The following is a 27,978-nucleotide window of genomic DNA, read 5'->3' on the forward strand; positions in this document are numbered from 1 at the left end:
TAAAGAAGACACATTAGCTATTCTACTGTTATTAAGTTCTCGTTTCAAACGCCATGCCGTTTGTTATATTTAAAAACGGCAGCGCATCGCTCTATCCCCTACTAAACCCTGAGCATTTTTAAGTTAAACTCAGAGGTCCTCTGTCACAAGCCGCAAGAAGAAGCAGAGCAATGTGGAAGCTGACGCGGCGACTGCAGCCGCATATCAATTCGACCCGATGGTTAGTCCGAAATTTCCGGAATGGAGGAGCTGGAGACGCCACCGGTCTCTATGGCTTCGATCATCTAAAAACAGCTAAAGGGTTTCAGAGATTCGTTGCTGATGCCATTGAAAGGTATGATTTTTATAGAATTAGTCTATGTGTGCTTTGTCAAAGTAGCCATTGAAGTTGATGGGTTGGTAGAACTGTTATTAGCTTAGTCATTTTCATGAATTATGATGTGGTTTTTAGACTTAGTGCTACTGTGTTGTGTAGTGTTGTGATGTAATTTGGTTAATTGAAGAAATGATTTTGGAACCATTTTCTTAGGTCTGGTGAGTTGGTGAGCTACATATCAGGAATGCCTTCGTCTCCAGAGATTATTAAAGCCATGGATGAGATTTCAGACACTGTAAGTTCTTGCTGCATTTATGTTACTATAACTCTATTAGTGTTCTTGTTATACTAGCTCTTATTCGTGCTTGTAGTGATGTTTTTCTGAATGCGAATTTTTGTAGGTTTGTTGTGTTGTTGACTCTGCTGAACTCTGTAGACAAACTCATCCTGACAGGTCTCTTTTCTTTTTCTAGTTCTGAGCTTTCAATACTTGGTTTATTATGTTCTGTTGTAATTTTATTTAAATTTGTGTACTTTGCTCTATAAATATGATAGGGAATTTGTTGAGGAAGCGAATAAAGCAGCAATTGAAATGAATGATTATCTACATGTGAGGTGACCAACAATTTGCTCAGCTTTGATTTTTCTCTCTTATCATGGAATGTCTATAATGACGACTTGTATGGGAATTCCTTCATCTTTGAATTTTTTTTTTTATTGTTTAGACATGAATATGCAGCTGTACGAAAAGATCTGTAAACATAGCATCTTATAAAATACCTATCTAGACTCTCATTCGTATCAGTATCGTAGACAGAGTTGAGTCTATGTTTATTCTTGGCAATTTCTTAACTTTTTCTGGGTTGTTTATGTTCAGCATCTTAACACGAACCATACTTTGTATGCTGCGGTGAAAAAAGCAGAGCAAGATTCTAACTTGCTTACCAAAGAAGCAAGTAGGACCGCACATCACCTTCGAATGGACTTTGAACGGGGTGGCATTCATCTAGACCCTGGTTTGTTATTTACCATTGTTATTTCTGTACCCTTTTGACGAGGCTGATGTATCTTAAGTTGAATGATTTTTTTATTAGTTTCTTTTATTCTTTGCAGAGAAGCTAGATAAAGTGAATAACTTAACAACCAACATATTTCAGTTATGCAGGGAGTGAGTACCCATGAATACACACGATTGATTCTATTAAAAGTCTGATATTATAACGGGGCTTTGTGTTGTGAGTGCTAACTTCCTTATGATCTATATTCAGGTTCAGCGAAAATATTGCTGATGATCCAGGACATGTTGATATATTTCCAGGATCACGCATCCCTCGACATCTGCATCATCTTCTCAACCCTACCTACCGATCCACTTCAGGGGGCTCAAGAGGGTCTACAAGATCAGCGCATAAGTCGAAACAGAAAGGGTTTCGAATAAATACTGATCCACGAACCGTTTCTTCCATTTTGCAATGGACATCAGACGAAGAGGTGCCTACTTGACCTATTTTTCTATTTCCTTTTTCTGACACCCGAACCTCAGGGATAGAGGTGGGAGAATAAACAGTTTTTCATTGGTAACTTACAAGCGTTTTATAAACAAGTACCCTAGAGTGGTGGTGTTTCAAAAACAGGGAAATGTGCTTTGAAGTTGCATAGATTGTACACCTAAATCCATTTTCTGCTGACTAATGTAATTGAATATCTCTATTTTCAGGTTAGAAAAATGGTATACATCCAAGGGAACTCTGTTCCTCATGCAAATCACGGAGTTCTTGAGAAGCTTATTGCTGCACGCCATGAGCTTTCCCAGGTTTGTACATATTCATTTATGATACTCTGTAGTATATTGCCTGTCTTAAAAGATTTCTCTTACTTATTGTAATAGCTTTCTATTGTTGCTCTCAGATGATGGGGTGTAATTCTTATGCTGACATTATGGTCGAGCCAAACCTAGCAAAATCCCCAAAGGTTGTGACATCCTTCCTACAAGAACTGAGCAAGACAGTCAAACCGAAGGCGGACGAAGTAAGCTGACCTTCACACTATTTTCATAAAAGCTGAACTTTCTATGATGTTCTCTTTGTGGCTGTGTTTGAAAATTAAGGCTCTAATAACCAGTTTCCATCTCTGTAGGAATTCATAGCCATTAGAGACTTTAAAAGAGAGAAATGTGGTAATCCATCTGCAGAGTTAGAGCCATGGGATGAAACTTACTACACTTCAATGATGAAATCCTCCATCAATGATGTGGACACTGCTGTAAGTTGCTTTTGTTATTTATTTTTCTATTGTTGTGCTGCAAAAGCACTTCGGCTTCTCTATCTTCATTTTGTATACTTATGGGAGCTTTTTGGTTCTTTTTACTTCTGTTGCTAAGACTTCTCTTGTCATGCTCTGTTGGAATATTCTTGTACAGGTTGTAGCATCATATTTTCCTCTGCCACAGTGTATTGAAGGCCTAAAAGTGCTTGTTGAATCATTATTTGGTGCAACATTTCATACTATTCCTCTCGCGCCAGGTGAATCTTGGCACCCAAATGTGGTTAAACTGTCTCTTCATCACCCGGACGAGGTATGTTGTTCACAAAACTAAGATAATCCTTGCATAAGTCTTGTAGATATAAACACAATAATAGTTCATTCCTAGATGGCCAATTTTTTCGTAGCATCTTTGTTCCCTTGTTCTCACAAATCATGCGACTGTCTCTTGCAGGGTGATCTCGGGTATCTTTACCTTGACTTATACTCAAGAAAAGGCAAGTACCCTGGGTGTGCTAGCTTTGCAATCAGAGGAGGACGCAAGATTTCTGAGACAGAATACCAACTTCCTGTATGCTGGTTCAAATTTCATTTATTTTCCTTCATATATGAAAACTGCCTAGTTGGATTAAAAAAATATCATTTTCTTACACTCCGCCTGTTGATCTAATCTTATTGTAGGTTATAGCTCTTGTTTGCAATTTTTCGCGAGCTTGTGATTCGTCAATTGTGAAGCTTAATCACTCTGAAGTTGAAGTTTTGTTCCACGAATTCGGACATGCTCTTCACTCTCTGCTCTCACGAACGGTATTGTACAAATTTATCAATTCAAGAAGTGAAGAAGCTAAGTACAGTCCCCCTCTCAAATTTCTCTCTTACTTTGCTGATTGCTATGTTTTCTGGATTTTGCAGGATTACCAACATTTTTCTGGTACCCGGGTGGCTCTTGACTTGGCAGAAATGCCTTCAAATCTATTTGAGTGAGTATAATTCCCAACGTTGTAACTCTTGTTTCAATACGCTTTCAATTTTGAGTTGCAAAATCTTCGATTGGTACATAATGAATGTGACCATGCGTCCCTCAGGTACTATGCATGGGACTATCGCCTCCTGAAGAGATTTGCCCGTCATTACTCGACCGGTGAGACAATACCCGAGAAGTTGGTTAATTCGTTACAAGGTGCGAGGAACATGTTTGCAGCAACGGAAATGCAACGCCAGGTCTGATTAATTGATTCACCTCTCAAATAGATTCAATGCAGTAAAAACAACTGTGTTAGAGAGATCAACTTGAACTTCGGTTTCTATTTGGTTTTTGGTAGGTCTTTTATGCGCTGATCGACCAAATGTTGTTCGGGGAACAACCAGAGACAGCAAGAGATGTGAGTCACCTCGTGGCTGAACTGAAACGGCAGCACACTAGCTGGAACCATGTTGAAGGAACACATTGGTATATCCGATTCAGTCACCTACTTAACTATGGAGCAGGTATATATCAGTCTACATATATAAATGCATACAAGCGTTTCTCTGCAGATGTATCTTGAACTCTGTTGTGTATGTGCAGGGTACTATAGCTACTTATACGCTAAATGCTTTGCATCGACGATATGGCAATCAATATGTGAAGAAGATCCGCTTTCGTTGAACACAGGAACATTGCTGAGAGAGAAGTTCTTCAAACATGGAGGAGCCAAAGATCCAGCTGAGCTACTTACCGATCTAGCAGGGAAAGAGATCATTAGTGTTCATGGTGAAGGCATAGTTCCTGCAACCACGTATCTTTTAAACGAGCTTAGACTATAGGAGAACAACGGAACAAACAATACTTTTAACACAAAATGCTCTTTATAATAGTTTATTGAGAAACGGCAAGTAGTTTGGGTTTGAGTAATGCGATGTCGTTTTCGAGTGAAATATAATAATCCATGACTGGATAATGGCATCAACTAAAAATGGCGCTACAAATCCACTCTCCGTGTTCCTTCTCCACGAGACCCTATCATCTCTTCTTCACTACCAGAAACCCTAGATTCGCAATCAAATGTCAAAATTCCCAAATCGAATCCGATACAACAGAGGATCCATCTCGTTCAAAGAATTCAAGCTCTTCCGGCGTAGGATTCGGTTCACCGGCGTCTTCTTCTTCGCCGGCTAAGAAATTGAGTGCGGCTACATCGGGAAACAAGAAAGGGAAAGGTAAGAGAGAGGTGAATCGGCGTGCTCCTGTGGAGAAACCTGTGTTCATGAGCGAAGAAGGAGCGGCCAAGGCAGAGGAGCAGAGACAAAACGAAAACGCGTTTCTTCTTACTTGGCTTGGGCTTGGTATCGTCATCCTCATCGAAGGCATTATTCTCGCTGCTTCAGGTATTGAATCTGGGCATTTGCATAAAACTTGGTTTGGTTTGTTAACAGTCGTTAGTGATATGGATCAAATTGCTTAAATCTGTGATTTAGCTAGAGAGATAATGAATGATCAGAAGAGGATACTTCTCATTGCCTCTTCTTAGTAGTCTTTGAATATACAGTTATTGAAATCTCCAATTCAATTCAATAGATGTGTTGAGAGGATAAACAGTTATTGAAATCTCCTTTGTGTGTTTGTGTTGGCTTCTGCAGGATTCCTCCCAGAAGAGTTGGATAAGTTGTTTGTGAAGTATGTGTATCCAGTGTTCACTCCATCGGTTGTGTTATTCGTAGCTGGGACAACTGCATATGGAGTTCTGAAGTACATACAGAATGAGAAAATGAAGGGTCAAGAGTGATACTATACAACCATGGATATTTGAGCTTTCTCGTGATTGATGTTAAATTAGTGTGTTGCAAGCGGAGTTTGTGTAATGGTCGGACCTTAGTCATTGTATATGCAGAGAGAGCTGGTTATGTAAAAGTAAAAATCAGTTTGAAGTTATTCAAGTGCCATTTTCATTTTATCCTAAACAAAAATGAAGAGTCAAGGCATGTATGTAGTAATGTCTTGTTGTCATGAACACCAGAGAAAAAAGCTCATGGGCTGACCTGGCCCATCCTTGTTAGGGACGTGCCGGTTTTTATATGCATTTGTATATTAAGGGCAGATTTGGTCTATTTAGTACTAAAATGAATCTGCTAGTCCTGGTACAAGACTGGTTTAATGTCAAAACCAGTCCATTTTCATTTTTATTTGGTACAAGAGTATGTTATACGAGTGCGCGGACTAAAGAACACATGACCAAATGAGCGAGTCCAGGTCTTTTTCATCTCTAAAAGTAAACAACTTTTAGGGGAAATAACTAATATAGATAAACACAAGACTATAATGAGTCACCGAAATTAGGAGGTGAAAGTCAAGTGTTGGGGCCCTTGTAGGAGGCGCCGCTAAGTCCCTCGCTCCCACTAACAAGACACCGTGCTATTGATTTGCTCATTTGTTATCATTCTCATGATGTTGATTATCATGATGTTGATTCTCTTCTCATCTTTTTCTATAAAAAGTTTCTTTTGTTTTGTTTATATTAACTATGTATCCGTAGCTTCTTTTCAAAGTCTCGTCTAAGTTTGCGGACTTTTAGTTGTAGACTTCTAAACTTCTTCTTCTCTCTAACTTAAATTGACATCCAGCTACACTACACTACACTACACTCCCTTTGATTGACCCTTTGTATTACGGCTTGATTTTTATTCTAGTTTTCGTTTGAAATTCTTTTTGAATTAGAAGAATTCAATTTTGCTATGAAGTAGATTCAATGTAACGAACGTAGCGTCGTTGTTCAAACACCATCAATGTATATGTCAAATAAGAGTAACGGCGTTGAAATGCAATAAACAACATGTTGACTACATTACACGCGTATGCATTCGTGATTTCATGTACTCAAAAACACATTACTTCAAGTCTACAACAACACACGTATCAAACAAATAAATTAATACAATTCTTTGGATCATGATGAAAAAACTGTTTCACGATTTTCTTTTACATTTTGTATTTCTCTTTCAGTTTTTAAAAAAACTTTTTCCCTTCTTTTCTCCATTTTCATACATTACCCTTAAAATTTTCTTTGAGTTCAGACTGAGAATGGTAGTTGTTTCAGACAACTTGTCTGACTCTGGTAAAAGTTTATTTCTTTGAGTTTAGACTAAGAATGGTCATTGTTTCAGACAACTTGTCTGACTCTGGTAAAAGTTTATTTATTGGTAAGAATTTCATATAGTGCTCTACTCTGTACATTGTAAAGGATTTTTCTTTGTACCATTTAAATGTTTAAAGAAAATGACCCCTCTATAACATGATTACCTCAGTAAAAAGAAAAGTAAACAAGATTGCCTCAAATCAGGGTAAATAAGTTATGATTGATTGTCTAAGGAAAAAAAAAATTCCAAAGAAGAACATTAAAAGGACAATTATGTTAGGTTTGGATCTTTCACCTACTCTCCTCACTCCTCAAAAAATATCTCCTTACACTTCATGATTTATCCTGTTGTCTTCTGAATTCGTTTTCCTACTTGATATCTTGAGAAAATATCTCCCAACAAGTTCGTACTAAGGGTAAAATTGAACCTCAACAACACTTAAGATATCAACTTATCCACTTAATTACAGATAACTATATGATTTATCCTCCTTATAAACATACATAGGTAATAAGTAATTTTTTTTTTTGTGCACCAGGTAATAAGTAATTTAACTGTCTATTTTTATTTAAAATATAACTGCTTAATAACAAATATTAAAATGTCAACTTCTAAAGAAATATATTATTTTTATGGACAGTGAAATATTCTGTTTACTATCACATTATGAAAAATAATTGGACTCCACAAGAGGTTCTTTTTGCAGGAAGATCTACGACCACAAAAATTTATATAAAAACAAAAAGTCTTAGGGTACAAATTAACTTACTGTCTTTATCAAAAACATTTTGAAAACTCTATTCAAATTCAATAATTGGCATCAAATCAATGTTTATAATTGCAAATTTGCAATCATTAGGCAAAAGCTGAATTTTGAAATGATTAACGAAAGACAATTAAAGGATAAATTTTGTCTTTTATTAAGATAACTCGTGTGCAAAATTCAGTCTAATTAAATAATACGATCAATACTCTTTGACAACCAAGATATATTATGCATTAAGATTGGCTTTGTTTTAACAAGAAGAAGAAAGATAAGCAACATACGTGACTTTCCTCATAACTATCATTAACTAATTTTAATTATGCATCGACACAACAAACCCATTCTTGATCATAATAATTCCACAATGTCGAGCTCAAATTCCAAAAGACAAAATTACCCTTCCCAAATTTAAACACAAACCATACCATTCATTCACTAATCAAGCGCATTGGGTCCGGTACAGTAACTAACAACGTGGCTCCATAACCACTGGATCAAATACCGCCGTCGGATCCCATTAACATTATACGTGGCACCACTATGATCGTTCAACATCTGTCCTGTGTACGAACCACCACCTCCTGTTCCATAAATACCCTCACAAAGATCCGCTATCTCAACCGGAGCTACCGGGTCGGGTCCTGCGTACCAAGCATTAACCAACGGATTCGTCGCCAGCTCAGCAATCTCGTGAGCTATCACACTTATCATCCCATCTACTCCAACATCTCCGTTAGGCGATTTAACCGGTTTTAATCCCGGTATAAACGCCGGTACGGCGAACGGATAAGCACAAACTCCGGGACAAAGCTTCGCCGAGTTTCCAACCCAAGCGTACGGTAACGTGAATCCAACAATCGACGGAAACGTGAAATAGTGAAATCCACAAACCTGGCCGCAAAAATCTTGCACGTAGACATCATCGGCGGTGAGGAGAAGATATAAACCGCTTTTGGGATTAACCGGCAACGGGCGAGACCTAGAAGTGACGGCGGATTTTATCACGGATTGAATCGATAACCGGGTAAGTGATTTACCATGAGAATAAAACCGGTCGTTTTTCTCTTCACCGAGACGAACCGTACCGGTAATGTTAGATCCAGTTTGGTCAGTGTAAAGCTGTACGGTTTTCCACCAACCGGAGACTGAAGGGTGTTTAGATCCAACGGCTGAGATTGAGTTAATGAACTCACGGATGATTTTCTTCTGGGATTTTTGCCACGTGCCGTACCAGATTGGGTGAACGGTGATGTTGTTGGTTAAGACTGGACCCATGTGGTAACGGAGGCGGACGAGATTCGATGAGCCTTCGAATTTTTTTGAAGCGTCGAAGATTTGATCGGAGCCGTTGGTTTTTGGTGGATATGGACGGTATCCGATAACTTGCGCCGGTGATGTTAGGAACACCGTAAGTACGGTGAGGACGAGATTCACCGGAAGTGAATGCATGGTTTTTTTTTTATTGGGTGAAAAAAGTAAATAATAATTGGAACGAGAGAATGGAGAAAATTTGAATTAGTGGACCGACTTGTCTGAAGAGTCATGGAGTGTGAAGTTGGTGTATATATAGGATTATTTAATTCGTACTACATTTGTTTTAAATATGAAATTATATAATTTTGTTTTGGTTCATTAATCCCAAAATAGAGCTTTTTTAAAAATAAACATTTTTCATTTCAGAATAGTTAAACTATAGAGTTTTGTTGTTCACTGAAAAGGATTATATTGAAGTTTTGAACTGTTACTCAACCTTTACAACAAACAGGTTAAACTTATGAATGGTATTCATAATATATTACCATTCACCAAAAAAAATGAAGATTGGCCAAAGAACTACATAATGTGACCAGTGAATTTGTAATATACTCTGATACTCATTTAGTTGTAAATGGTTAGTGCATAGAGAATTGGATTTTTTGGGGTTATGGAGGACAGATGGGTGATGACTTAAAAGTGAGGTGGACAAGTAGGACCCACTACAAGAACACAAGCGGCGTCGTTAATAGCCGTCCGATTGTTTTCAATCTGACGTCATCAAACCCTCGTTTTTTTTTTGGTTCCCCATTGCGCGGGAAATCTTATTCGTTGTTGCTAGGGTAAATATGAAATATCTTTCTCAACTGTTTCTTTTTCCTGGGTATGGACCTCACTTTTCAGAATTATTTCGTTCTTTGGTTCTTTTTTTTTTAATAATTAGGGACCACCACGAGTTTTGAAAACACTCTTCTTCTAAATCTTTTATTATTATTATTGCAGAGAAAAAGAAAGTTGTGTATTTGTTCTTTGTCGTTTTTGAGCCACTTGAGAGTTGAGAGGATAGTAATGACTAATGAAATATAAGAATATCGTCGTGAACTAGCAGAGACACTAAACTGTAATCACTTAGAATTGGTGGTTTGTTTGTATACCCAAAAAGATGTTTTATGTTTTCAAGATTACTATTTTTTCATATACACAAATAAGGTTTTATTTTTTTATCTAGCTGTCATGTGAATATAGCAAATACCAAATACCATCCATCGTTAGTAGACCTTAATTACCTAATACATATTTACGTTAGCACACTAAGTTTTGTGTTCTATTTTTAGTTATTTTTGTGGTCAAAAACCTTATATCTGTATAAAATATTTGAATGCCTTAAAAAAATGTACATACAATAGAGATAGAATATGTGTGTCAGTGTGTATGTTAAATACATTCTTTCTAAATTAGTGTGCCTGAATTTTGAAATGCTCAATCTAAGAAAAATCAAAACAAGAATCTGAAAAATACTCTTGTTAAGATATCTAACCAGTTGTGTAAAAGTAGAGATATTGCTGAATTATATATATATAGTTGTGTCTTGTATTTTTTATTTTTATTTTTACATATTTAGTTGTGTAATCTACACCTAACTCGTAACATATGAAATTAGTTAATTCATTTCTATATATTTTGAAACGATTATTGGTATACACACGTAAAAAAAAAAATAACGTAGATGTTTCTATGCTAAGCCAAAACCAACCGGTTAAGTTAACCTTATCACTTAAATTATACTCGATGATATAGTCTCCATTAACCCATAATCATTGCCATTAAGAGGAAAAAATAAACTCACTAATCATTGTTAACCTGAAAATCCTGAACCCAAATAGCAGAAGCACCCTATTTTAGAGTAATAAATCAAGCTTGGAATTTGATTGTTTTATCAAATCTCAATAGTTACACTATGGTACGTAGGGGAAAATGTAGGATCAATTAGCTATACCTAACCACGATTCTACATCATCAATTCCAATCATCAATTCCAATCATCAAAGAAAGTGTTAAAATTTCGATTTTTTTTTGAAATTTCTAATGTGACTATTGAAAAGAGAAAAGAGGTGAATAAAATAGGGACACATGAGCAGTGATGGTGTATACGAGGTGCTGGTGTGTATCCCATAAAAACTATTTCCCATAATTCGCATTTGAAGGTTCCAATGAGAATATTTAGAATTTCGTTTTATATTTTACTCTTCACCATACAAAGTATCATTCCCAAAAAAAAACGATAAAAAGATAAAATATCGGATAATAGCTGTTCGTTTGTCCTCGTCAGCATAGTTCCACTAAACCAGTTATCGAAAACTAAATTTAGATTTTAGATACATTTTATAATTATCCAAAAACAAAGAGAAAAAAAATGAGAAGTAAACAAAACAAAACCTGGGAAGGATAAGGAGGATGGGCCCGTCTCAATCGCGGAGCGAATTGCGCGGCTCTCTTGTCAATGTATATATTGATGTGAACACTTTTTAAATATTTTTACAAAACACTTATAAAAAAAACGAAAATGTTGTTTTGTAAAAATATTACAAAACAAAATCCAAATAAAATTTAATTATATACTAGTCAGCAAGCAGAATCGTACAGCTGAGATTGAAAGCTCTCTGCTAAAATGGGCCACTAAAAGTTTATTTTTTGGCTATTGGTGGGTCTCACTTGTTACACTGACGTTACGGTGACACTGAAGGACAACCACTGACGCCAGACAGGCAACACCTGGCATATATGTGGATTTATACGCTGACCTGGCAGTGTTGACTCCTTGTTTTAAATGACACGTCATCTGAGTGTGAAAGAGACAGACGTCGCGTGAATTTTGCGGGACTTTTTTTAACTCCCTAGACCGCGTGTGAAGTGTACGCTCCGGTGAATGGTGAGGCCCATCGTTAGTTTTGGTCGTGTTGCATTTAATTCGTTTCATAATGTTCTTTTGTAGACTTTAGTGGTGAATTTAATTATTTTGTAAGGTGCGATGACTTTCTTGACAGTGGAAATTTTTTCACGTTTTCACAAACATGCATGATTGTTTATTTTCAGTTCGATGATTAGTGACCTGTATTTTAAGTGACAGTGAACAGGAATCTCGTTTTTCACCACAGTTAATTGGGATGCGATTCTTGTTATCTAAGTTAGAATCGTGGATGCGATGATGAAGTTTGTATTTTCTATTGATATTGTTTTACCCAAACCCAAGAGTCGAGAATGAATTTTTATGTCGTTGCTATTTATTCTGAACTTATGTCGTAAATGTTGGGATCAATAATTTAAGGTGACCGAGTCGTGACCCACATGAGTGTCGAGTGATTATTACAGCTTCGGTGAAAACGAGTGAAAAGTGAAAACGCAAACATTATTTTTAGGATCTTCTCTTTTGCTCACGAAGAATTGTAGTACTATTAGATAATCTCATAATCCTGAATGAGTGTTTTTAGTGGGATCACAATCCGAAATGACTATTTAAGCGTTAAGATTCAAAACAACTTCACATATATATAACCTTCAATGACTTCAATTTAATATATAGTTTGAAATTTAGTGTGAAAATCAAAATAATCGAACCTCGTTAATATTTTTAGTTTCATTCATGTTAAGTAATTCAAGCCAATTTTCCTTTTATAGTTTCTCTGCATGCAAATTTATATTTAAAGTGCGTGCATGTTGCATCACTTCAGTAATATGGTAGAATGCAAATTCGTTAACCGTCTCTATAGTTCATGACTTCATGATAGCATAAGAGATAAAATGAATTCAGGGATTTATGTGTAATCATTAAGGAATGAGAAAGTCACATAAAGCATGTAAAATAATTTTTGGGTCGTTATTTTTTTTTACTACGATGAATCTCTGCTCTCTTTTATATATTTTAGTCATGACTGAATAATGACAGGCAATTTTAATAATTTAAGATAAGTATGCGGTATGCCATGATCGGTAGACGGTAGCTCAATACAATTCCGACACAGAAACTAGTTTTTTTTTGGGTATTTGATAATGGGCCTTTTAGCAATTTTCTAAAGCCCAAATTTATTATTCTTGCTTCACGCAATATTGTTTAAAGCCCAATTTAGAGAACATGATTTCCATTCCGAATTCGTCGCCCAGTCACTTATTAGATTAATAGATTGCATTGCATTGCTTGTGCTTTCAATTTACAAATTGTCTCCCAACTCCATCGACACATCTCTTTTTGTGTATATAAGATTCAGACTTGTTATATTTTTTTTATAAATATGTTATTAGCATCTTAAGTTAAATTGATTTTTTATATCTGCATTAAGGATTACACGACTATATTTGCGATTGTGTGTTGGTTAAAATATAATTTAGGATTGTCTTTAACTACATTTAGGATTATATGACTATATTTGGTTAAATATAAAATCTAGCTGTGATTATTAGTATTCAAAAATAAGTAGCCTAACCAATTAAAACAACGGCTATTGGGGCAAATTAGAACATTTTAGTGTGTCCAAAATATAATGGTCATTAGGTCATATTCCTCCTAGCTTCATCGCAGCATAATTGAATGATTGCCTTATTTAGAAGAGCTTTTCCACTTTCCCAAAATCTATGTGGGATCTTTTTGTTTTGACCTTCATTTTTCTTGTTTACCATTTTTAGCTAAATTATTTACGATTACAAAAGATATCAAAAGTTGGATCATAATACAATTTATAGACTTACTGTAGAAAATTCGTATGTACAAGTACAACAAATTCTTCATAATAAATTTTGAAAATTCTATTACAAATGTTGTAAGAAATAGAATTTGAAATATATATAAACTAAGGAGAAAAAAAAAGAGAACATGCATTGCTCTAGTCAGAGTGGACCAACATCAACGAGATAAGATAACATAAAAACCAACTCACCATAACTAAAAACATCCCAAGAGATCCAACGATTCATATCAAACACAAAAACATCGAACGATCAGATTTAAACCATCTCTGGTATCTCCAAAACACAAACACTTTTTTTTTTCTTTTGTCTGAATGGAACAAAAGCATGCGACATCTCTGTGTCTTTATCTTCTCTCTCCTCTTCTTGAAAAACTGAACCTTTAATTCTTTCTTCACATCTCCTTTAGCTTTCTGAAGCTGCTATCTTCAAGCTCAAAACCAAACCCTAGAAATAAAATGACGGCGACACAAATGCTGCTTCATCTTCTTCTTCTTCCACTTCTCTTCCTTCACTTCAGCAACCAAGTCATGGCAGAAATCACCGACGAGTTAGCGACATTGATGGAGGTTAAAACAGAGCTTGACCCAGAAGACAAACACTTAGCTTCATGGAGTGTTAATGGAGATCTGTGTAAAGACTTTGAAGGTGTTGGTTGTGACTGGAAAGGACGAGTTTCTAACATATCTCTACAAGGGAAAGGCTTATCTGGTAAAATCTCTCCGAACATTGGAAAGCTTAAACATTTGACGGGTTTGTTCTTGCACTACAATGCTCTTGTTGGAGATATTCCTAGAGAACTTGGTAACTTGTCGGAACTTACGGATCTTTATCTCAATGTTAATAATCTCTCCGGTGAGATTCCTTCAAACATTGGGAAGATGCAAGGCTTGCAAGGTTAGTTCTTTTTTACTTTAATTTTAATCTTAATCATTGATTAAACTTAAAACCTAAATTTAGCATTGTTAGATCTTTGGTTTCTGCAAAATTCTTGTCCCAAGATTAATCAATGTTCTGTGGAGATTTGAAACCTAGAAATCTGAGCTCCTTGTCTTAGGGGTTTTAGTTACTTCATTACTATCTCTGGTAGTTGAAATTATTTGAATTAGATGATTTTGGAATTTAATGCTTTAATGATCTGTCTTTAAAACGTCCTTTTCATGTCTTTTTGTTAGGATTTTTCTTTTTGTAATTTTCCTGTAAGGAAGAATAGTCAAGAACTTTTTAAGATTCAAACTTTTAATTGGAACCATAAATGGCTTACTGGTCCCAAAATATGGACTTGAATTGAAGATAACTTGTACTTCTCTTGATTAATTTTGTTTATTTAGATAATTGATTCACTTACTTTCAAAAGGCTTTATATTTGAGCTTTAATTAGCAGGACCAGGTTTCTAAATCTAGAATTAGTTCTAAGTTAATGTAAGTCAAAGCTAAGCTTCATTCCTTTTTTGGTCTATGTTGTTGTGTAGTTTTGCAGCTCTGTTACAACAATTTGACTGGAAGCATTCCTAGGGAGCTTAGTTCACTGAGGAAGCTGAGTGTTCTTGCTCTTCAATCTAACAAACTCACTGGAGCTATACCTGCGAGTTTAGGAGATTTAAGTGCTCTAGAGCGGCTAGATTTGAGCTACAATCATTTGTTTGGTTCTGTACCAGGCAAGTTAGCTAGCCCTCCTCTGCTTCGAGTTCTCGACATCCGCAACAACTCCCTCACTGGCAATGTACCTCCTGGTTAGAAAACTGATTCACTATATGATCTTTGAAACTAACTTTGCGTATTTTGTGAAGTGTTTCTCATTTTGGTTTATATTTCTTTCTCTGTTGTACCGATTTGACAGTACTGAAGAGATTAAATGAAGGTTTTTCGTTTGAAAACAACTTGGGACTATGTGGAGCTGAGTTCTCGCCGTTGAAATCTTGCAATGGCACAGCTCCTGAGGAACCTAAGCCATACGGTGCAACCGTGTTTGGTTTTCCATCCCGGGATATACCAGAATCAGCTAATCTACGGTCACCTTGTAATGGAACAAACTGTAATACTCCTCCAAAATCTCACCAAGGTGCAATCCTTATTGGTTTGGTTGTCTCGACTATTGCATTGTCTGCTATTAGCATCCTCTTGTTCACGCATTATCGCAGACGCAAACAGAAGCTTTCAACCACTTATGAAATGTCGGACAACCGTCTCAACACCGTAGGAGGAGGTTTTAGGAAGAACAATGGTTCTCCATTGGCCAGTCTTGAATATACTAATGGTTGGGATCCACTTTCAGACAATAGGAATCTCAGTGTCTTTGCTCAAGAAGTTATCCAGAGCTTTCGATTCAATCTTGAAGAGGTTGAAACTGCTACACAGTATTTCTCAGAAGTGAATTTGCTTGGAAGAAGCAACTTCTCTGCGACTTACAAAGGAATCTTGAGAGATGGTTCTGCTGTAGCGATCAAACGGTTTAGTAAAACAAGTTGCAAATCTGAAGAACCTGAGTTCTTGAAAGGACTCAACATGTTGGCGTCTCTGAAACATGAAAACTTGTCAAAACTTAGAGGCTTCTGCTGTTCAAGAGGCCGTGGAGAATGTTTTCTCATCTATGATTTTGCTCCTAATGGAAATTTACTGAGCTATCTTGATCTCAAAGATGGTGATGCGCATGTTCTTGATTGGTCCACGAGAGTATCCATTGCTAAAGGCATCGCAAAAGGTATGAGTTTTATTTATGCCGAACCAATTTTGTTAGCGTTCTTGATTCATTTTTGTTTATGTGTTTGATGTTTTGTGTTTAGGGATTGCTTATCTACATTCATACAAAGGAAGCAAGCCAGCATTGGTTCACCAAAACATCTCAGCGGAGAAAGTTCTAATCGACCAGCGATACAGTCCTCTACTCTCAAACTCAGGCCTCCACACACTTCTCACAAACGACATTGTCTTCTCTGCACTCAAAGACAGTGCAGCAATGGGCTACCTCGCTCCAGAATACACCACAACCGGACGTTTCACCGAGAAAACCGATGTCTACGCTTTCGGGATTCTTGTGTTTCAGATAATCTCCGGGAAACAGAAGGTTAGGCATCTTGTTAAGCTTGGAACTGAAGCTTGTAGGTTCAATGATTACATAGATCCAAATCTTCAAGGAAGATTCTTTGAATATGAAGCCACAAAGCTAGCTAGAATCGCGTGGCTATGCACTCATGAATCTCCCATTGAAAGACCATCCGTGGAAGCTGTAGTTCATGAGCTAGGTAACTGTAGTAGCTGTCTCTGAGAACTCTCTCGAGGCAAATGTGTAATGTGTACCTTAGGAATCAATTAAGGAAGGGTTTGTTAGTCACCTTTTCCTGTGTTTAGGGTTAAGAAAAAGGTGCCTTTTCCCTTCCCATTAACGTTTAAAAACTGTTCAACGTGTTGTACTTTATTGGTTTGTATGATTTGTGTTTATGTTAAGCTCTTCAACCTTAGAAGAAGACAAGACAAGTACATTACTTTTAAAAAATTTCGGTAGATGGAAAATATTTATGGTACTTTGTCTTCTTTTTTTTTTATAACTTTCTGAACCAATTTATTGTCAATAATTCAATATAGAAAAAAAATAACGTATAACATTTTTTTTTCTGATATTGATCAAATCAATATCAAAAGAATTGATTTGTTAGATGGTTTTGATTTAGATTTGGATATGAGCTTTAACTTTTAAGTCTTTATTAGTCATCTAGATCTAGATACAAATTTATAAATATAAAGTCAAAGGTTAACTATTAGCATTGGCCACCAGATTCGAATAATTTACATGATTTTTCTAGACTTCAGGATTAGATTTTGGACCTAGTAAATTTTTAGAATTACTTGAGTTATTTGAAAGAAATAAATTAAATTATTAGTTGTCCACAAAAGACAGAAAAAAATATCAAATTATACTTTTCATTGGTCAAAAAAGGATTATACCAAATATCTAAGGAAGGAAGATATTGTTGATATAGCTAATTAATCAGTAACTAATCCTAACCGTCCATTTCTCCTCAAACCGCTTGATCTAACGGTAGCAAAAGGCTTCGATCACATAACACCATTTGTTTCCATAGAAACGAACGAGTCGTGGAGATTTATAAGCGAGACTTCTTCTTCTTCTTCTTCTTCTTCGAAAGCTTGAGAGTGCTGCGTAAAAATGGGTAATACGTATTGTATCTTAGGAGGTTGTATTGAACAAGCTAGCGTTGGTGTGGTCGAACGTTGGGGTCGATTCGAGCATATAGCTGAACCGGGATGTCATTTCTTCAACCCTCTCGCCGGTCAATGGCTCGCCGGAGTTCTCTCCACTAGGATCAAATCTCTTGATGTCAAAATTGAAACCAAAACTAAGGTTCGTGATCACTTATTCCTTTTGATCCTTTGCGAATTTTGGTTAATACTGTATGTGGTGAGATTCATGTAAATTAGGCTTATTGTCGTTGTTGTTTGTAGGATAATGTGTTTGTGCAGCTGGTTTGTTCGATTCAGTATCGTGTAGTGAAAGCTAGTGCTGATGATGCGTTTTATGAGCTTCAAAACCCTAAAGAGCAGATCCAAGCTTATGTCTTTGATGGTAATTTTTTTGCTTCTCTGTTGATGTTTTTTGTTTCTTTGTTTGAAGAAGCTCTGTTTTGATTCTTGATTTGTTCTTGTATGTTTGTTTTTTGAATCATAGTGGTTAGGGCTTTGGTCCCAATGATGACGCTTGATGCTCTTTTTGAACAAAAGGGTGAAGTTGCCAAGTCTGTTCTTGAGGAGCTTGAGAAGGTATAACATCTTGTTCCTTCACTATCTCATTCATTTGTATGTTTAGAGACTATTTATTCATAATAGGATATAAGATATCTGTTTTGAGATTCTTGATGTTTTGTAGTGATCCTGCATTTGTTGAGCTAACTAATAGGTGGATTATCAAGTAGGCATGTTTGGATTTCATAAAGAAAAGTTACAACGTTAAGTATATGTTTGGTTTTGTTCAAGACTATGTTTTCATTTGTGAGATTCTTGATGTTCTATCGTGATCCTGCATTTGAGATAACTAATGGGTGAATACTGAGTCTTGTGAAGTGTTATCATAGATATGTGTGGATTGCATAGAGAAAAGTAATAACATATATTCGAGGGTAGCCTGCTTTCGAGACTGGTGAAGACTTTTGTAATGGTCATGACTCATGATTGGAGTTGTTTGTTTCTTCAGGTGATGGGTGCTTATGGATACAGCATTGAGCACATTCTAATGGTTGACATTATTCCTGATCCCTCTGTACGCAAGGCAATGAACGAAATCAATGCAGGTAACCTTTATTTCCGATACTGAGGGAATCAGTGTCTGATACTTTTCAGGTCTCTAATGGTTCCCTACACATCAAAGCACAGAAAGATTTATACATTTTATGATTATAGGACTCAGTTAGATGTTTCGTTAAGAGTTTATGCGAAGTTAATTTACAGTTTGTTGACTTCATTTCAATTTTGCTTCTCAAATCCATTCTCTACTTAAATGCAGCACAAAGGCTCCAGCTCGCGAGTGTTTACAAAGGAGAAGCAGAGAAGATTCTCCAAGTGAAGAGAGCCGAAGCAGAAGCGGAAGCCAAGTACTTAGGTGGTGTCGGTGTGGCTAGACAAAGACAAGCAATCACAGACGGATTGAGGGAGAACATATTGAACTTTTCTGACAAAGTAGAAGGCACATCCGCCAAAGAAGTGATGGACTTGATCATGATCACACAGTACTTTGACACTATTAGAGACCTTGGAAACTCGTCAAAGAACACAACGGTGTTTCTCCCACACGGTCCGGGACATGTGAGGGACATCAGCGACCAGATACGCAACGGTATGATGGAGGCGGCCGCTAGTACTCAGGTCAACGACGTCTAGAGAGAGATTCACTTCGGCTTGTGAATTGAATTTGCTACTTTTGCTTTCACTTGACTATGGTTTAAATTATGTTTTACTAGAGTGAATTTGTTGGATTTTGCCTCTATTTTTTTTTCTTTTCTATAATGGTTTTCATGGTGATATTGTTATTATGGTATAGATAATAACCCAAAATACTTGGAACTCTTATGAAGAGGAACATGAGAAAGTTGAGACATATCTTTGTGTTCTTTTTTGTTGAGTCATATTCTCTTTCTTATACCACAAAAGCATGTAATAGTTGGTGATTTGGGGGGTCGTACCTTACACCACCATCGAAAGATTGGATCAAAGCTTGTACTCTTAAAGAAACCACACCGGGAAACACTCGTTGATCTCTAACCATTTTTCTGGATGTTAGTGTTAGTGTTTATATATTTTTAAGGATTAGAGTAGATTCTTTTTCATTAAATCTCAAACCTGTTCTTAAATTTTCAAATACTAGCATGTTTTAGCTTAAACCAGCTGCTTCTTTTGAGGTATAATGACCTTTTGTTTGCCTTAGAGTCTCTCCAACACAGCCATTTTCTCTTGATCATGACAACCATTTTCAAATATCTACGTTACATCAAATAGATCATTAATATTGTTTATAAGTTCACATCTTATTATAGAGGGCCTTTAGCAATGAATTACTTGATGTACTTAGGAGTCTTTCTTTTTTGTATAGGTTAAATGTTGATAACCCAATTTTTCATACAATATTATGTTTTCAAATTATATATATTTTTATATAAAAAAAACCCATAAGTTTTTGTTAAACATTTTATAAATGTAGCATGTCAACAAAACATCATTCTATAATTAACAATCATCTTGTGTAATGAACAATTGTAAATTCATTGTTGAAAGTTGAAACCTATGAATAAAAACAAAATTTATTCACAAATCACAAATGCTTTACTATTAGAGAGATCCTCTGTCCCTGTCAAAAGGTTTCATAGTCCAAGTATATATATATTTACAATGTAGAGTAATAAAATACTTGAATTAACAAAGACCCCATGTGTATTAAAACACTTAGTTGTTAGAAAGACTTATTACAACTTAGCTGGCAAGGAGTTAATACTAATCACTTGTTTAAATTTTGTCATTAAACAATCAGATTCCAACTACTTTATTCAGCAGTCTTTGTCATCATCGAACTTGTCTTAGAAGTCTCTCATCCTCAATTTAAAGGTCTCACAAACCCGTCTCTTTCGCACAAACTATCTTTCTTCTCCTTCTTCTTCTTTCTCACTTTCTCTCTTCTCTCTATTTCTCTATTTTTCTGATTAAAGAAGATGATGATAGATTCTCTTATGGAGCTTGTCAACAAGACTACTTCCAATTCTTTATTCATGTTCCTTTTCTGCAACTTCATCATCATCTTGATCCTCATGGGCAACTCTAAACCGGGTTCCCAAGACACGCCAAATCCTGGTTTGCAGAAATCCGTGATGTTTTCTGACTCGGTTCTCTCCTCTAAACCCGGTTTTGAGAATTCCATGATGATATCTGACTCTGTTCTCCAATCTAAACCCGGTTTTGAGAATACCGTGAGGATTTCAGAGTCGACTATCTCTTCCAAACCCGATTTTGAGAAATCCCTGTTGACTTCTATGCCGGTTCTCTTGTCCAAACCCGGTTTTGAGAAATTGGGTTTGAAATCGAAACCGGTTCTCTTGTCCAAACCCGGTTTTGAGAAATCTGTTTTGATCTCTAAGTCGAAGAATCTCACATCTAATCCAGGTTTACAAGAACCGGGGCTGATATCTAAGTCGAATCTCACATCTAATACCGGTTTACAAGAACCAGGGCTGATATCTAAGTCTAGTCTCTCCTCCAAACCCGCCGGTTCGGAGAAAGCGTTGACCTCCAAACCCGGTTTGGAACCCGGTTCAGACATTGCAAAGAATGATGAGAAAGGGAGCTTGGAAGAGAATGAGAGCGAAATGGAGTGTGTGCTTCGTAGACGAGTTGAAGAATTTATTCGTAAAGTAAATACTCAATGGAAATCAGAAAACACTAAGAGTAATTATCGCTTATACTAATCCAAGTTTTGTTTATACTTATGGAAGAAATGCTCTAAGTAAAAAGTATGAATGAGAAGAAACACGAGTCCATATTAGTGACTAAGTGACGACATAATAGTAATTCTCTTCTTATGAATTAAATTAACTAAATTTGTATCGAAACCAGATTAAATCAAATCATAGTTAAATTTGTTATTATTAAAAGAGAATTTTACCTTCAAATTAAGTTCAAACAACGTTACTAACGAACAAATGCAAAACGACACTGAAATCAACACATAAAATCAAGTTAGAAAACATATCATATATTTTCTGATCCGATTCAACAAGGATTTCGTACATGTGGATAATTTGCAGCCATACTCCTCCAATAAAATAGAATTAAAATACGCCTAAACTTCTAGCATCCAACCAAAAAGAAACGATTCACGTTAAAAGTTTTAATACTATATGCATGATCATGAGTTGCGTAATCTTGTGTAGATGCAATTTAGTTTGGTTGGTGAAAATTTACAATTTAATATATGGTTTGTTCGACATAGAGAAAAAGGCATCTTTCTAGTTCATCAAATCCATAAGTCAATTAAAAAAACATAGCTAACATATGAATAAATCCGACAAGGATGATATGATGTCTTAGACCAAATTGGATTTATACAGATGATTTTAAACACTTGCCAACTAAGGACGATATCCTACATTTTTTAGTTGTTTACTTGAAATTGCAACTTCTCTTTATACAAGTCATTCTTGATTTGGTAAAAACTAATTCTGTTATTTATTATGCGAATGCCAAATTTTGGAGGTTTGTAGATTTTTTTGTGATTTTTAAATATTGTTTTATGAACCATAATTTAGTTTTCTCTTCTTTTGTATTGATTCTGACTTATATCATTGTCAGCCACTATGTAAATGAGCTTTCACGAAATTCATAGAGTCCAAGAATTAGCAAAATAGTAGCCTACACAATTTTTCATTCACTTGCTTAACAAACCAAATTTGAGTACAACACTCTATTTAGAGAAAGAATATTCCATCACCAGAAGTCTAATTTAAATTCAGATATATAGATCAAATGTCTAAAAGCTTGCGATTTGAGAAAAAATGTGTCACGCCAAATAATTTAAAACAGAGATGACCATGATGGTTTGAACTATTTTAAGTTTTTAATACAAATTCTATCACTTTTTAAATGCAAAGTTATATAGTTTCTATATACTTAATAGGATATTAATAGAAAATAAATACAACGAAATTATTCCAAATCACATTTTTAGTTTGTTTGCTAAATTTTGATTCAAAAATTTCGTTTGCTGAAATATTTACAAGGGTAGGAAAATAGTAAACATAAACTAACAAAAATACCTGGCACCATAATGTATTTATAACTAGTTGAATACAACCACTAGTGTATTTAAAAGTAGCATAATGTTAATGTCAGTTCAATGAACACTTTGTAATGAATCGGATAGTTGTCGAATGTAGATAGATTCTATAAATACGAATTAAAAAAAATCAGTTGGGTTTCAAAATGAAGTCATTTAAAGAGAGAGTTTGAAAACACACCAAGGACGGTATCCAAACCAACATTATTAATTGTTCAATTAAAATTGCAAGTTCTCTTTAAGAAGTCATTTTCTAATTCATAAAAATAAAATTTGTTTATTTATCATGCGAATGACAATTTTTGGGAACCTCATAAACAAAATAGATGCATTTTCTTGGGATTTTTTGAATCTATTCGTTATTTATTTTTTATTTTTTAAAATAAAATAATAATTCTGATTCATATCATTTACACTACTATTACTATGAAGTTTAATTTTGTTTCTGTCTACAGTATTATTAATAAAACTTCGAAGGATACAACAATTAGTGGAAATAGTTAATATCTCCGGTAAGATAAGTCGACGGATAATAATGATATCTCTAAAGATAAGAGCCCAAAAGAAAATAACATACAGAAAAAAACAAAAATACAAGACGATAAGATAAAACTTAAAAATCGAACACATAAACCTCTACTGAGTGAATTAACTAGAAAATCATGAGAATCCAAAAGGGGAAAGTCTTTATGCTAAATCAGACAAATTATATCGACCATATTTTATGTTTATATTGTTTGGTAAATTTCGATTAAAGATTTAAGAATGTAATTTTAATATTCATTTTCTGAAATATTTACAAGTGAAAAAAAGAAAGTAGAAGCTACATATATTAGTATAAACTACAAAACTGTTAGATATGGAACCATGATGTATTTCTAACTACTTGAATACAACTACTAGTGCGTTTAAACTTTAGAGTAGCATAATTGCATAATAATGTAAATACGTCACTTCAATGAACACATGGTTATAAATCGAGTAGTTGTAAAATTCTGGATATAAAGACGATTCAATAAAATTTAGTTGAGTTTTTAAATTGAAGATTGGAAGAGTTGATTGAAGAAAGGAGTTAGAACACACTAAAGTTTTGCACTTCTTCAACAACCACTTGGGATACAAAAAAAACAAACAAGTGAAAGAACCCTAAAGATTACACCCTATAATAAACCCTAAGATTATAGTGAGAGATCTCCGTTTAAGAAAACAACTTAAATCTGAGAAAAACCCATTACAGAGATCTCAACACATACATAAATAAATTGTATGATCTAGTGAATGAGTTTTTTTAAAACGCTACTAACTAACAATAAACGATCTTTAACAACATATTTTCTGTTTATATAGTTTTCGAAATTCACAGGTGTTAGTTACAATAGGAAAGACAACAAAATTTAATCATGAATCCTAAAATACATTTTTTACCTTTTATGGTCATATAAATTTTGAAAACTAAATAAACGAAAAAATATGTTGTTTACTATTCCAAACGGAATTGTCGTTGACGAGGTGAGTATATTCCAATCTAGATTTCTTATTCTTAAGATATCCATATCAATCAGATCTAAATAGAAACGTTGAAAAAGTTAATCCTTCAAAAGGAATATCATATAGACGTATCCTTGTAAAATACATGTCTTATATCGGCGTTGAGATCAAAGACGGAGTCTGCCACCCCTTAACTTGGAGATAAAAGTATCTGGTACCATTAGGTATTTATAACTGCTCGAATACAACTACTGAACTACCTAGTTGGTCTAAAGTAACGTAGATACATGATAAACGTTAATATGTCAAATTCCATGAACACGTACTTACGAATGTGATAGTTGTACAAATGTACTATGTAGATAGATGCTATAAAAGATGAATCAATAAAATTCAGTCGAATTTCAAAATGAAGTCATTGGGGAGTTTGATTGAAGGAGAGAGTTTGAACACACACTAAGATTGGCTACAAGCCTACAACAACCATCTGAGGATTAAAAGAAAGACACAAGTCAAAGAACCCTAAAGATTACATCCTCTAGTAAACCCTAACTTTTAGTGAAATATCTCTGTTTAAGACTTTAACAACTAACAATCTGAAAGAAAAAAAATACCATTACGCTCTAAAAAAATCTGAAGACACCGAAATAAAACAACTCAAGATTCATAACACATATATGTCGGATTCTTTCCATCGATCATCAGCTTGGAACCTCGGTGTCAGATTCGCTATGGCCTCCGAATTCTTCATCATCTTCACCTTCTAAATCATCCTCATCTTCTTCCCTATCTTCTCCAGGGAGGGAAGAGAAGAGATCCTTGATATGGTTAGCTGTGTTATTTGCATAGTAACCATGGACGGTGTTAGTACTTGGTTCATGCGAAAAGGACACAGGTGGTGCAGACACCGGTGGTGGCTGAATAACAACAGGCTTGTTGAGCCCGTATCTAGCCTTAGGATCTTCCGCTGAGCCACCGAATGAGATATTAGAAGCTTGTGTTGTTGTCGGGATCCCGAGTCTTTCCCTTCTTTGCTTCTTTATCTGCTGCTGCTGCTGCTGCGATTCCTCCTGACCCGCTATAAAACTCCCTACCATTACCTGAACAATATACATATCGTATTCAAAACCACAATGCTTAAAACGATACAAAAACACGAGTCCATTAAAGAGATCAACACAACACCTCATGGTCTAAGTTATTACCTGAACAGGACCAGCGGCAATAAAGAGACCAGCAAGTCCACCACCAAAGACACGACCATCTTGTCCTGCAAGAGAGACACTCATCCCACCAGCTCTGCTTCGGGTTCCTCCACTCTCGCTTGGTATAAACGAACCCGTCAAAGAAAGAATCTCAAAATGACCCTGACCACAAATTGTAGACTAAATTTAGTAAAAAAGAAAAAAGATTAGAAAGAATCTAAGAGAGAGTGAAGAGAGAGAGCAAACCTCATAAGTGAGAGTACCACCAGATGTCATAGATTGACGAAGTGTAACATTGGATATGGGACCGTTCGCTGAAAGAATACAAATAGCACGCGAGCCTTGTTGAGAGAATGTCATTATCTTCATTGTCACATCCTGTTAGATTCAGTGGGCCAAAAATAGTTAGAGATCTTGTGGACTTAGTCAAGAATAATGAGCTTGGTTAATCATAGTATGTTCCTATTAAGGTCGCTAAACTGACTTTATACTCACAAATAATTCAGTAAATAAATCACAAGTAGATAGAATTATCGAAAACATACCTCACCGGCATTTACTGTGAGCACATGAGGTGTAAAACTTGGACTGACAATTTCAGCAGGTCCTCCTCCACCTGCAAATTAATCATCAAATGAATCAAGCTTAACAGATAAAACAAACGAAATCTGATCAAGAAAACTAACAAATTGCTAAAACCAAAACAGTAAAGAGTTCAAGTTAAATCCTTAAGTAATAAGACCAAAGCCTACAGATTCCTCGATATATATACTCTTAATCACACTGCTTATGTCACTATCATCAAAGAATCCGAACTAGTTTCCCTAAATTGCCTTCTTCTTCTGGGACTTTTCCTTTAAATTCAACTCTTTTTTCACACAGAATCCTCCAGTTTACTGGACAGTAACATTCACTAGCTTTATAAGACAAAACCTTTGTCCTTATTCCAAAATTTTTGCAAGTCAAATAGATCTATTAAAAGCTATCTATTGATTCTTATACAGAGAGGCCAATGTACACACACAGAGATTCCTAAATTCGAACAGGAAAGGAGAAAAAGACATTACCAGAAGTAGGAGTGTTGTTGTTAAATTCGAACATCTGAGGATTCTTGAGCCAATTGTTGTCGTTGTTGTTGTTATTGGGCTCTCTGCTTCCTTGTCCTTGTCCACGTCCTCGTCCTCTTCCTCTGCCTCTTCCTCGACCTCTTCCTCGTTTCCGAGAACCAAACTCCGACGTCAACGGAACGGAGGATGAGATAGGCATAGGAGAGAGAGTCACAGCGAGTGAGCCGTCAGGGTTATACTTTCTTGGTCTCCCTCTCTTCTTCTTCAACTCAGAAGAAGAATTCTCCACCGGCATTGTTAAGCTAAAAGGAGGAGCAACATTCTCAGAAGGTTTCACCGCGGCGGCGGCGGAGGAAGTGCTGGATTGACCCACCGGAAAAAGATTAGGGTTTTCAGACCGTGGTGGGTAACCAGGAGGAGGAAGAGGAGTTTCATGTTGTTTCAGACCAAAACTGGTTGGGATGTTGTTGATGTTAGTTCCTTCTCTCTCCTCCATCTGAAAAGATTCTGATTCCGACAATTAAGGAAGAGAAACTCAATAGAAGTAGAAGAAAAAGACTCAAAAAGACAGAACTTGAATCTTGATGATCACGACAGATTCAAGCTTCTTCAGACAGACACTTAAAGTATAGACAAGAGAGAGAGAGAGAGAAGAAAGATCCAGAGGACGTAAGATTCAGAGAAAAGGGGCAAAGAGATTTTTTTGTTTTTGTTATTGTGTGTTGAAAATTAAGTAAAACTAGTGAAGAGAAAGATCAAAAGCTTCCATGGCGGAATCTTAATTTCAGAAGAATTTCTCCTAAAACACTCATAATTACCAGGGTTTTTTTTTTTTTCTACAGGAGGGTTAAGTTTAGGGAGAATTTTTCTTTACAGATGTGAGAAATTAGGGTTTTGAGGAGAATGGGAAAGAGAAAATAAATAAATATAGAAAATATAAAAAAAATCAAAGGAGCGGATTTTATTACATTATTACAATTTGATTTTATAGAAATAAAATAAAAGGTTGTTTTATTAAAAGGAAAAAATCAAAAAAAAAAAGGAGAGAGAAACGAGAAAAGTGTAATTCTAAAATATTGTAATAATGGCTTAATTAGAAAATTCAAAAATTTACACTCCTTTCCTAACAAAAGTCTTGGAGTTTGGGATACAGCTAAAGTTTTTAAGTAATTTAATAAAATAAGTAGAGGCAAATTTTTAATTATATGCAGTTGGACTTGATTTTTGAGATGTTCCACACTATTCAAAATGAAAAATAAGAAAAAGATTTAAGATATTTCTGTCACCTAATATTATCACTCTTTTCTTTTTCAGTCTATCCACGTTGACTATAACCAAAACGTTGACCAATTTAGCCTCCCAAAGACCAAGTACAAAATCTTCTTTGTCCCTAATCCCTGACATTAGGAGTGGTGGTAATGACTCCGTACCAAAGTTATCCAAAT

General features: G+C 35.5%; 8 protein-coding genes across 8 annotated transcripts; 5 read left to right on the forward strand and 3 right to left on the reverse strand.

Annotated features, from left to right (window-relative positions):
• Window positions 1–130: 130 nt before the first annotated feature.
• On the forward strand, window positions 131–4,513 carry AT5G51540 (Zincin-like metalloproteases family protein). Its single transcript, NM_124533.2, has 17 exons — window positions 131–334; window positions 530–611; window positions 718–770; window positions 872–926; window positions 1,194–1,332; window positions 1,430–1,484; window positions 1,585–1,807; window positions 2,034–2,129; window positions 2,225–2,344; window positions 2,453–2,578; window positions 2,736–2,891; window positions 3,033–3,149; window positions 3,260–3,385; window positions 3,491–3,558; window positions 3,664–3,799; window positions 3,901–4,066; window positions 4,146–4,513. Exons 1-17 carry the CDS (start codon window positions 171–173, stop codon window positions 4,382–4,384), a joined length of 2,121 nt encoding a protein of 706 aa, NP_199967.2. The 5' UTR covers window positions 131–170; the 3' UTR covers window positions 4,385–4,513.
• A 9-nt stretch (window positions 4,514–4,522) lies between these two features.
• LPA2 (low psii accumulation2) lies at window positions 4,523–5,689 on the forward strand. Its single transcript, NM_001036980.3, has 2 exons — window positions 4,523–4,945; window positions 5,198–5,689. The coding sequence occupies exons 1-2, from the start codon at window positions 4,534–4,536 to the stop codon at window positions 5,341–5,343; spliced, it is 558 nt and encodes a 185-aa protein (NP_001032057.1). The 5' UTR covers window positions 4,523–4,533; the 3' UTR covers window positions 5,344–5,689.
• A 1,773-nt stretch (window positions 5,690–7,462) lies between these two features.
• Window positions 7,463–8,995, reverse strand: EXL3 (EXORDIUM like 3). The gene has a single exon (NM_124534.3). It carries the CDS (start codon window positions 8,904–8,906, stop codon window positions 7,893–7,895), a length of 1,014 nt encoding a protein of 337 aa, NP_199968.1. The 5' UTR covers window positions 8,907–8,995; the 3' UTR covers window positions 7,463–7,892.
• A 4,780-nt stretch (window positions 8,996–13,775) lies between these two features.
• On the forward strand, window positions 13,776–17,039 carry AT5G51560 (Leucine-rich repeat protein kinase family protein). Its single transcript, NM_124535.4, has 4 exons — window positions 13,776–14,345; window positions 14,921–15,181; window positions 15,289–16,149; window positions 16,232–17,039. Exons 1-4 carry the CDS (start codon window positions 13,907–13,909, stop codon window positions 16,711–16,713), a joined length of 2,043 nt encoding a protein of 680 aa, NP_199969.1. The 5' UTR covers window positions 13,776–13,906; the 3' UTR covers window positions 16,714–17,039.
• Window positions 17,040–17,390: 351 nt separating this feature from the next.
• AT5G51570 (SPFH/Band 7/PHB domain-containing membrane-associated protein family) lies at window positions 17,391–19,612 on the forward strand. The gene is made up of 5 exons (NM_124536.4): window positions 17,391–17,805; window positions 17,907–18,027; window positions 18,130–18,221; window positions 18,652–18,748; window positions 18,961–19,612. The coding sequence occupies exons 1-5, from the start codon at window positions 17,611–17,613 to the stop codon at window positions 19,332–19,334; spliced, it is 879 nt and encodes a 292-aa protein (NP_199970.1). The 5' UTR covers window positions 17,391–17,610; the 3' UTR covers window positions 19,335–19,612.
• Window positions 19,613–20,541: 929 nt separating this feature from the next.
• On the reverse strand, window positions 20,542–21,499 carry AT5G51580 (uncharacterized protein; the record flags this gene model as incomplete). Its single annotated transcript, NM_124537.3, has 1 exon — window positions 20,542–21,499. The coding sequence occupies exon 1, from the start codon at window positions 21,259–21,261 to the stop codon at window positions 20,542–20,544; it is 720 nt and encodes a 239-aa protein (NP_199971.1). The 5' UTR covers window positions 21,262–21,499.
• On the forward strand, window positions 20,657–21,448 carry AT5G51585 (uncharacterized protein; the record flags this gene model as incomplete). The annotated part of the gene is made up of 2 exons (NM_001344942.1): window positions 20,657–21,352; window positions 21,434–21,448. The coding sequence occupies 2 exons, from the start codon at window positions 20,657–20,659 to the stop codon at window positions 21,446–21,448; spliced, it is 711 nt and encodes a 236-aa protein (NP_001332232.1).
• A 3,110-nt stretch (window positions 21,500–24,609) lies between the features above and the next one.
• On the reverse strand, window positions 24,610–27,509 carry AT5G51590 (AT hook motif DNA-binding family protein). Its single transcript, NM_124538.4, has 5 exons — window positions 26,534–27,509; window positions 26,012–26,082; window positions 25,713–25,844; window positions 25,467–25,628; window positions 24,610–25,361 (listed from the first exon to the last, which is right to left on the reverse strand). Exons 1-5 carry the CDS (start codon window positions 27,027–27,029, stop codon window positions 24,963–24,965), a joined length of 1,260 nt encoding a protein of 419 aa, NP_199972.1. The 5' UTR covers window positions 27,030–27,509; the 3' UTR covers window positions 24,610–24,962.
• Between the last annotated feature and the right edge of the window lie 469 nt (window positions 27,510–27,978).

The sequence above is a fragment of the Arabidopsis thaliana genome, chromosome 5 (genome assembly GCF_000001735.4).
Source record: "Arabidopsis thaliana chromosome 5, partial sequence".
Classification (NCBI taxonomy): Eukaryota; Viridiplantae; Streptophyta; class Magnoliopsida; order Brassicales; family Brassicaceae; genus Arabidopsis; species Arabidopsis thaliana.

What these genes read in the sequence shown, in the direction of transcription:
- AT5G51540 (NM_124533.2), top strand. Translation starts at nt 171, where the DNA reads ATGTGGAAGCTGACGCGGCGACTGCAGCCGCATATCAATTCGACCCGA. An exon ending in AATGGACATCAGACGAAGAG is followed by an intron (nt 1,808 to 2,033) that starts GTGCCTACTTGA and finishes CTCTATTTTCAG; the next exon opens with GTTAGAAAAATGGTATACAT. An exon ending in CTCTTCATCACCCGGACGAG is followed by an intron (nt 2,892 to 3,032) that starts GTATGTTGTTCA and finishes TGTCTCTTGCAG; the next exon opens with GGTGATCTCGGGTATCTTTA.
- LPA2 (NM_001036980.3), top strand. Translation starts at nt 4,534, where the DNA reads ATGGCGCTACAAATCCACTCTCCGTGTTCCTTCTCCACGAGACCCTAT. An exon ending in CATTATTCTCGCTGCTTCAG is followed by an intron (nt 4,946 to 5,197) that starts GTATTGAATCTG and finishes TGGCTTCTGCAG; the next exon opens with GATTCCTCCCAGAAGAGTTG.
- EXL3 (NM_124534.3), bottom strand. Translation starts at nt 8,906, where the DNA reads ATGCATTCACTTCCGGTGAATCTCGTCCTCACCGTACTTACGGTGTTC.
- AT5G51560 (NM_124535.4), top strand. Translation starts at nt 13,907, where the DNA reads ATGACGGCGACACAAATGCTGCTTCATCTTCTTCTTCTTCCACTTCTC. An exon ending in GAAGATGCAAGGCTTGCAAG is followed by an intron (nt 14,346 to 14,920) that starts GTTAGTTCTTTT and finishes GTTGTTGTGTAG; the next exon opens with TTTTGCAGCTCTGTTACAAC. An exon ending in CACTGGCAATGTACCTCCTG is followed by an intron (nt 15,182 to 15,288) that starts GTTAGAAAACTG and finishes CCGATTTGACAG; the next exon opens with TACTGAAGAGATTAAATGAA.
- AT5G51570 (NM_124536.4), top strand. Translation starts at nt 17,611, where the DNA reads ATGGGTAATACGTATTGTATCTTAGGAGGTTGTATTGAACAAGCTAGC. An exon ending in AAATTGAAACCAAAACTAAG is followed by an intron (nt 17,806 to 17,906) that starts GTTCGTGATCAC and finishes TGTTGTTTGTAG; the next exon opens with GATAATGTGTTTGTGCAGCT. An exon ending in CCAAGCTTATGTCTTTGATG is followed by an intron (nt 18,028 to 18,129) that starts GTAATTTTTTTG and finishes TTTGAATCATAG; the next exon opens with TGGTTAGGGCTTTGGTCCCA.
- AT5G51590 (NM_124538.4), bottom strand. Translation starts at nt 27,029, where the DNA reads ATGGAGGAGAGAGAAGGAACTAACATCAACAACATCCCAACCAGTTTT. An exon ending in CAACAACACTCCTACTTCTG is followed by an intron (nt 26,083 to 26,533) that starts GTAATGTCTTTT and finishes ATTAATTTGCAG; the next exon opens with GTGGAGGAGGACCTGCTGAA. An exon ending in TCACAGTAAATGCCGGTGAG is followed by an intron (nt 25,845 to 26,011) that starts GTATGTTTTCGA and finishes TGAATCTAACAG; the next exon opens with GATGTGACAATGAAGATAAT.